At 42.3% G+C, this 9,308-nt stretch overlaps 1 protein-coding gene across 1 annotated transcript; it reads left to right on the forward strand.

Moving 5' to 3' along the window:
- The first annotated feature begins 7,387 nt into the window (after nt 1–7,387).
- LOC101684074 (interferon alpha-1/2-like) lies at nt 7,388–8,203 on the forward strand. The gene has a single exon (XM_004761834.3). It carries the CDS (start codon nt 7,447–7,449, stop codon nt 8,008–8,010), a length of 564 nt encoding a protein of 187 aa, XP_004761891.1. The 5' UTR covers nt 7,388–7,446; the 3' UTR covers nt 8,011–8,203.
- Nucleotides 8,204–9,308: the final 1,105 nt, after the last annotated feature.

Raw genomic sequence — 9,308 nt, forward strand, 5'->3', positions numbered from 1 at the left:
ATCATTTGTTTCCATTAATTTTTTCAATTCTTTTTTAATTTCCCGGTTGACACATTCATTCTTAAGATGGATGCACTTTAGTCTCCATGTATTTGGGTTCTTTCCGAATTTCATCTTGTGATGGAGTTCTAGCTTCAGAGAATTGTGGTGTGAAAGTAATCAGGGAATGATCCCAATCTTTTGATACCAGTTGAGACCTGATTTAGGACCCAGGATGAGATGTATTCTGGAGAATGTTCCATGTTCACTGGAGGAGAATGTGTTTTCTTTTGCTTTGAGATGGAATGTTCTGAATATATCTGTTATGTCCCTCCGGTTCAGTGTGTCACTTAAGGCCTTTATTTCCTTTTTGATCTTTTGCTTGGATGATCTGTCCATTTCAGTGAGGGGAGTGTTAAGTCCCCTACTATTATTGTATTCTTGTTGCTGTGTTTCTTTGATTTTGTTATTAATTGATTTATATAATTGGCTGCTCCCATGTTAAGGGCATAGATACATCCAATTGTTAGATCTTCTTGTTGGAAAAACCCTTGGAGTATGATATAGTGTCCTTCCTCATCTCTTATTAGAGTCTTTGTCTTGAAATCTAATTGATCTGATATAAGGATTGCCACCCCAGTTTTCTTTTGATGTCTATTAGCATAGTAAATTATTTTCCACCCCTTCACTTTAAATCTGGAGGTGTCTTTGGGTCTCAAATGAGTTTCTTGTAGGCAGCAATTGATGGGTATTGATTTTTTACCCATTTTGATACCCTGTATCTTTTGCTTGGGGCATTTACCTCATTTACATTCAGGGTAACTATTGAGAGATATGCATTTAGTGCCACTGTATTGCCTGGAAGGTGACTCTTACTGTGTATTGTCTCTGTTCCTTTATGGTCTACTCCTTTTGGGCTCTCTCTTTGCTTAGAAGACCCCTTACAATATTTCCTGTAGAGCTGTTTTGGTGTTTACAAATTGTTTTCGTTTTTGTTTGTCCTGGAAGGTTTTTTAATCTCTCCTTCTATTTTCAATGATAGCCTAGCTGGATATAGTATTCTTGGCTGCATGTTCTTCTCCTTGAGTGCTCTGAATATATCACACCAGTTCTTTCTGGCCTGCCAGGTCTCTGTGGATAAGTCTGTTGCCAATCTAATATTTTTACCATTGTATGTTATAGACGTCCTGTCCCTTGCTGCTTTCAGGATTTTCTCTTGTCACTAAGACTTGTAAATTTTACTATTAGCTGATGGGGTGTGGACCTATTCTTATTGATTTTGAGGGAAGTTCTCTGTGCCTCTGGGATTTTGATGCTTGTTCCCTTTCCCATATTAGGGAAATTCTCTACAATATTTCTCTCCAATTTACCTTCTGCTCCCCTCTTTCTTTCTTCTTCTTCTGGAATCCCAATTATTCTAATGTTGTTTCGTCTTATGGTGTCACTTATCTCTTGAATTCTCCCCTCGTGGTCTATCATTGTTTGTCTCTCTTTTGCTCAGCTTCTTTCTTCTCTGTCATCTGGTCTTCTATATAACTAATTCTCTCCTCTGCCTCATTTATCCTAGCAGTAAGAGCCTCTAGTTTTTATTGTACCTCATTAATAGCTTTTTTAATTTTAACTTGGTTAGATTTTAGTTTTTTATTTCTCAGAAAGGGCCTTTATTTCTGCAGACAGGGTTTCTCTAATATCTTCCATGTCTTTTTTGAGGCCTGCTGGCACCTTGACAATCAAAATTCTGAACTCTAGATCTGACATATTACGAAAGTCCATATGGATTAGGTCCCTAGCATTCAGTACTGCCTCTTGTTTGTTTGTTTATTTGGTTTGTTTTGTTTTGTTTTTTGCAGTGTATTTGCCCACTTTGTCCTTTTATCCAGATAAGAATATATGAAGGGTGAGAAGGACCCCAGGAAAATGTGCTCTAACTAAATCATAAGAAACCCAAATCATGGGGGGAACAAATGGGGTACAAAGAGTTCCGATAAAAAAATTAAATAAAGAAAAATATATATATATATATATTAGATTGGTGACTAGAACAGAGTCATCCACTTGAAGTTGGAAGTATTTTAGTCTCTTAAAAAACACTATCTCCTGAAATTTTAAAGAATGAATAAAATACACACACACACACACACACACACACACACTAACAGTAAACATGATGTAGGTATGGAATATGACTATAAAGATGAAACTTTTTAAAAAGAATTTCTAAAAAAGGAGTTGATAAGATAAGTGGAGAGACTTTGCTCAGGCTGGAGAGTAGAACAAAGACCTGTGCTAGATTTAGGGTATAATTTTGAGCTATTAGAAGAAGTTGTAACCCAAAATTTTTTAAAAGAAAAAATCCGTATGTGTATACAAACAATAAAGGTAGATACAATGAAGGATAAAATATGACTATAATAATGAAGGCTCAAAAAAGTTTTTTTTCAAGAAAGGTATTGTTGAGATAAACAGGTTTAAAAGTTAAAAGAGGAAAGGGTAAAGGTTAAAAAAAATTTAGCTTAAGAAAAAAATAAAATTCAAAAGAATTAATTAACTTTACAAGACTAAGAATCATGGGGAGAAAGCCATGAATTCCATGCTTTGCTTGCTCCTCCTCTGGAATTCCACTGTTCTTCTTGGTAGTGAACTCAGTCTTGGCTGAATTTTTTGCTGATCTTCTGGGGGAGGGGCCTGTTGTAGTGATTCTCAAGTGTCTTTGCCCAAGGTGGAATTGCACCGCCCTTACCAGGGGCCGGGCTAAGTAATCCGCTGTGGTTCCCCTTTGGAGCTTTTGTTCCCTGAACACTTTCCATAGAGTTCTGGAGGATGGCATGAAAATGGTGGCCTCCAAATCTCTGGCCCAGAGGAGCTGAGAGTTCAGAGCACTACTCCTCAGTGCACCCTTGGAGAAAAATGCTCAATCATTTGCATCTCCTTGGCCTATAGCCCCGCTTTGAGCTCCCCCAGCCTGTGACCAAGCAACTCTGGCACACAGCCCCGCCTGAAGTCTCCAAACCCAGGAGATCCCTGCGCTCTTCTGGGGATCTCCCAGGACCTTGTGGGGTCCGTGCTCACAGAGAAGGGGTCTGCCAATGCCACGGATCACAGCTGAAGGTAACTCCGAGTTCGGAGCTCATTTCTCAGCTCAGTCTCTGTAACCGGCTTCCTGGCTCTAATACCTGGGAGCTCTGTGACGCTCAAAGAATCCCAACCCTTCTTGAACCCCTCAGGATGTGAGACCACGCTATCCCCGCCTAGGCTTCACCCCGGCTTACCATCTGGAGTGATGTCCCTCAGTGGAACAGACTTTTATTTTATTTTTTTAACTTCTTGTTTTTTCATTTATTTATTTTCAGCATAAGAGTATCATTATTTTATCACCACACCCAGTGCTACATGCAATCCAGGCCCTCTATAATACCCAACACCTAATACCCTGACCTCCACACCCCCCCGCCACTTCAAACCCTTCCGATTGTTTTTCAGAGTCCATAGTCTCTCATGATTCACCTCCCCTTCCAATTTACCCCAACCTCCTTCTCTCTAACTCCCCATGTCCTCCATGCTTTTTGTTATGCTCCACAAATAAGTGACTTTTAAAAGTTCTGATTTTGTGCTCCATTGATCCACTGCTTGCAGGGAGCCAGATCATCCCCCTGCAGTCTATTTTTCCATCACTTTAAATTCACTTCTCCACAGATACCACCTTTAAGAAAGTGGTTGATTTTCTGTTTCTAGAATTGCTGTTCTTCTTCGATCTTCTGTTAGAGTGTAGCTGTTTGGAATGGTTGGATAAACTATCTAGCTGATCTCCTGCTACCTGATGTCATCTCAGCCTGTTACTTCTCTGCCATCTTGACTCCCCCCCACTATCATGAGTGTTAAAAGGGATCCTGACAACTTGTCTTAGGAACTTCAAGTCACTCATGCATCCTCCCACACTCCCTGTTGCCACACACAACCACAGTCAACAAGCCTTTGACATCTTCAGTGCAATCTAGAGTCCTTGATCCCTCACCCTCAACACCTGACTGACTTCATGCCATGGACTCTCCTGGTTCTTGAGTCCTCTGTCCATTTCTATTCCTCACATGTTTTAACAGCTGCTTCCAGACCAGCCATTATCTCACAACTCCTTTGTGTTCCACCTTGGATATTGGTTTGATCTGAAGCATTCTAAATCCAGGTTTCTTTTTCTCTCCAAACAGCTGCAGAAATAACCGGGATCCAAATGGGGTTAATGAGAAGACAGAGGTAATTGTTTCAAGGATCTCAGCAGGGTTAGACTGCAGTTAGCTTTAGTGGTGTCATTTGAAAGATCCTCATCATTATTCTAATCCAGGTGCAGAGCAGAATCATGTAGGATCTTTCAGTTCCCCTCGTCTTCATATTGGATTTCTCAGGCAGCCTTTTCCAGGCCTGAGTGGACTTAACAGGTAGGTAGAACTCTCAGGCAGGGTGAGGATCCTGTCTCCTTCCAGAGAGGGTGATCAGCTGAGTCCTGGTCACCAATCTCTTATGAGCTGGTTGGTGTGACTCCTCTCATCAATCCTCAGAGCTGAGTACATGTGGATTGAACAAAAGGAAAATGAGGTGGCTCCTCTTGTAGAGCTGAGGGCCTCATGGGGACTCAAGAGTTGGTCTTGTGAGACCCTCTGGCCGAGGCAGTCACTTTCCTGACTTGCAATAACTCAGTACAGCCTTCATTCTCCCCGTCTGCTGGAGCTGCTCATCCCAATGTTGCTGCATCAAATTTGCTGACGTACACTCCGCCATTTTCTCAGTGGACAGGCCACCCTTTCACTTTTGTCACGTTCAGACAGAACAGTTGTCTTCCCCCCTCCCCCACACACAGCTGCCACGTTTTGCTTTCGAGGAAAGGTGACATGAGAAACAGAAAAACTGATGTCTTAAAAATGAAAGAGAAACGCGAGGCAGCCCCTTGGCCCTCCTCTTCCTTCCTTCTATGTGATCCTCGTGATGACGTAGAACATGATCAGGACCAGCAAGTGAGAGCATGTCCACTAAAGCATGTGGAAATATTAAGCTATTCAAATTCTCTTTGCTGTTGTTACTTAAGTTGAAAATGCAACACCGTGAATAAGGAAAGGCAACAAGGTGGTTTGTCCCTGACACCATAGCCTGGGCCTCACCCCCCCCACATTCTGAGCACCAGACAGATGGCCAGATGAAGCTGCCGACTGGAAACACACAGTCTGAATGAGCCAGTGAAGGTCATCAGTTTCTGTGCTGAAAGTTTCTCCTGAGAGACCCAGTCAGTGAAATCCCTGTGCTGAGCTCAGAAAGTTTCGACGTAACACGTGTTCCCTAGCTTCAGGAAAATCTGAACCATGGGGGATCCTGGGTGGCTCAGTTGGTTGAGGATGATTCTAACTCTAACTTTGGGGCTTGATGTCAGACTGTGATTTGAACCCTATGTTGCGCTTACTTTAAAAAAAAATGTGGGTGAGGGGCACCTGGGTGACTCAGTGGGTTAAAGCATCTGCCTTTGTCTCAGGTCATGATCCCAAGGTCCTGGGATCGAGTCTTGCTTTGGGCTCTCTGCTCAGCAGGGAGACTGCTTCCCTTCCTCTCTCTCTGCCTGCCTCTCTGCCTATGAAATAAATAAAATCTTAAAAAAAAAAAAATGTGGGTGGAGCTTACCTTAAAACAATTAAAAAAAAGAAAATTAGGAGCTGTGATGGCACAATATATGTATTCCCTTATTCAAGGGGAAAGGATTATAATTGACCTTTTCTCTACTTGGAGAAAACAAACGTTCACCTTCAGCATCTGGTGGCTGTTGACACCTTTGATACCTGGTCAGGAGAGGAGGAGGTGAGCACTGAGAGGGTCCCTGACACAAACACTCCAGGGGCAAAGGCAAGGGCAAGGATCTAGGGGGAGTAAGTGCTTTCCTAACAAGGAAACCAGCCCCTGCACATCAGGGGAATCTAGAGTCCTCAGGACATGGCCAGCCTGTCCTCAGGAGTGAGTCCAGGAGAGCCAGGTGGAGGACACTCTGTCACTGCACAGGAGTGAGGTTAGTAGAGGTGATTAACTACCTTGTCAATGAGGTGCTGCTGGGAAAATCCCATCATCTGGAATTAGAACCTTGACACCTCCTCTTCCCAAACAAGAACAAGGCTTCCAGCTGGGGGCACTTGCAATGCCTTGGAGCGCTCTAACAAAACCGTGTTATTTATTGTTGTTCACTGGTTTTAGTGGATATTACATAAGGAACAATGGCACAGAATTAAAGGACACAAACTGTCCTCAAGATCAGTGTGAGAAATCTAGGAATAACAGGAATCCTTTAGGATTGGAGGAGTTTCTCTCCATCATTTCCTGGGTCTCAGAGTTTTACCTGGACAGGTGATCTTTCTTACTGGTGAGCTGCCAGTGGTGTCTTGTGGCCATTGCTGATGTCTGAGGCCTGTTGTGATGCAGGCTTTGGAAATGAAAACACAAATACATTAAATTTTATGATTTAGCTCTACAAAACTCATTCAACACCTCAGTAGTTATCTAGTGTTAAACAGAAAAAACATTTTGACAATACCTTCCAGAGTATGTAGTAGCAGGTGAAGTTAAAGACAGGGTTCTCATGGTGCCTGGGGGGCTCAGTTTTGTGGCCGCTGTCAGCTCAGGTCATGATCCCAGGGTGCTGGGATGGAGCCTCGCATCAGGCTCCCTGCTCCTTGGGAGCCTGCTTCTCCCTCACTGTCCGCCTGCTGCTCTACTTGTACTCTCTCTGTATCTTTCTCTCTGTCAAATAAATAAATAAAAATCTTTAAAAAATGATTTTGTAATATGAGGCAACATTCAAATTCAGTGCACTAAAAAACACATGTTAAGTAAATAATTCCAGTTTTCACTTGCATTTAGCAATCTGGATGGATTGTAAATGTTCAGGTACACTGAAATCATTATTTCCTTTTAGAATTTGTTAATTTGCATATGTACTCCATATACTTCACTGTATACATGTAAAGAAATTATAAGTCACTCATCAAGTTTACTTACATACATAAGCATCAATAGCTTTAAAATATAACTTTAAGCTTAAAATTTTTAGTCATTCTGGACCCCGATTTCGATAAACATTATACTTTTTTTTTTAATCTTGAAGCACAGACAAAAATACATTAAATAATGATATATACTGTGTCTCCCTGCCATTAAGTTTTCTTGGAAATTACCATTAAAAAACATCCAAAAAGATTCTGAAGGCAAGAATAATACTTAAAGAAAATAATACATAGTTGAAAAACCCATTCTACAAACCCAAGTAGAAAATGTAGAAAGGAAAGCAAAAAGAGAAGTAGAAAGTAAGGGAAACGTTCAGAAACTGAAGACTTCTATATCCCCTACTTAAGCCTCACGCACAAGAGAAGATGTTCAGAGAAGCCAGAGCCACAGGTCCCAGACGTACCCACCCCAGCCAGGCCAACAGCACATGCAGGATCCCCAATGGCCCTGCTCTGCTCCTTCTTGGTAGCCCTGGTAGTGCTCAGCTGCCACTCCCTCAGCCCTCTGGGATGTGACCTGCCTCAAGACCACAGCCTGCTGAACTGGAGGGCCCTGATGCTCCTGCAACAAATGAGGAGACTGTCTGCTAGCTCCTGTGACAACTACACTAATGACTTTGGCTTTCCCCAGGAGGTGTTTGACGGCAAGCAGCTGCAGAAGGCTCAAGCCCTCTCAGTCATCCATGTGATGAACCAGAAGACCTTCCACCTCTTCTGCACAGAGGCCTCACCTGCTCCCTGGAACATGACCCTCCTGGAGGAATTGTGCTCAGGACTTTCTGAGCAGCTGGGCCACCTGGAAGCCTGTCCCCTGCAGGAGGCCGGGGTGGGAGAGATGCCCCTGGTGAATGGGGACTCCATCCTGAGGAACTACTTCCAGAGAATCTCCCTCTATCTGCAAGAGAAGCAATACAGTCCTTGTGCCTGGGAGATGGTCCGAGCAGAGATCATGAAACCCTTGTATGCATCGACAGTCTTGCATAAGAGATTGCGGAGCAGTAAGTGACACCCCTTTCAAGATGGAAATGATTCTCTCTGAAGAATACTATCACACTCCCATGTGTCCTGTAGTGTCAAAGACCTCCATTTCTGCTATCATCATGACATGAACTGAATTAATTTGTCACATGTATTCAGGAGTATTAAGCAACTTGAAGTCAACGTTACAAACACCTGTCGCATTCAGATGACCATGCTGATCTGCCTATTTAGCTATTTATTTATTTCACTATTTATAAGATTTGTTATTTTTTATTGTATTATATTAGTTGTACCTACCCTTTGTGATTAAGAGAATTGTATATGTTTTACGTATGTTAAATTGTTTATTTTCTGTTCATTAAATGTTTCTATAGAAAACTTCTTGCGTTTGTTTCTTATTGAAGCAGGAATCAAGTCTAATTACACCTGATGAAAGAATGGATTGTACCACTCTCTCACTCGTGATTTGGTTTTCACATTAGAAGTAATCGCATCGACTTCCTGGAAGTCACTTTGCATGCTGTCGTCATGGGAAAGGCAGACGTCACGAGTCCAATGCTGTGTTGGTATCTTGGATTTTGTAGAAAAAAAACTTTAGAATAATAATTTTAGTGAACTAATATCAGTTATGTTAAAGAAAAGAGTGAGAAGAAGGGATAATATGAATTCTGTAAGTAGAAAAGGAAGCAGACCTGTGAGGAAAAAACTGAAAAGCACCGGATATGTTCTACATTGCACTGGTAGACCCCCAAGTATGAATATTCTTTACAAAACGGATCGTTCAGGGGCACCCGTGGTTGAGTTGCTAAGTGTCTGCCTTAGGCTTCAGTCATGATGCTGGGGCGTGGGATCAAGCCCTGTGTCGAGCTCCCTGTTCAGCTGGGAGTCTGCTTCTCCCTCTCACACTGCCCCTGCTTGTGCTCCCTGTCTCTCTGTGTGTCATATAAATCAATAAAATCTTTAAAAAACAAAAACAAAACAAAACAAAAAAACCAAAAACAAATGGATCCTTGATCCTGCCATTTACAAGCCATTCCATTCACATAAAGCCCAGGGAAGGAAGCAGTTGCCTGGGAAGAGAGCGTAGAATGAGAAATGGTGTCTCAAGCCTCCCCTGGTTAAGGGAGAAAAGAGCTACACTGCAAACAAAGGTGGAATGGCCCTAAGGCAGTAGCATAAGAGCGAATATTGGTTAAGAGTCTATTTCAAAGCCGAGAAATGCTTCAAGGCATTGCATCATAGCAAAGGGTGCATGGAAAGGGTCCATGAAGCTGGGAAGTAGAAGGGTTGTGACCACAGGGACCACCTATTTTGACGGAATTA

The sequence above is a fragment of the Mustela putorius genome, unplaced genomic scaffold (assembly GCF_011764305.1).
Source record: "Mustela putorius furo isolate JIRA1106 unplaced genomic scaffold, ASM1176430v1.1 tig00000421_pilon_pilon_pilon, whole genome shotgun sequence".
In the NCBI taxonomy this organism is placed as follows: Eukaryota; Metazoa; Chordata; class Mammalia; order Carnivora; family Mustelidae; genus Mustela; species Mustela putorius.

What these genes read in the sequence shown, in the direction of transcription:
- LOC101684074 (XM_004761834.3), top strand. Translation starts at nt 7,447, where the DNA reads ATGGCCCTGCTCTGCTCCTTCTTGGTAGCCCTGGTAGTGCTCAGCTGC.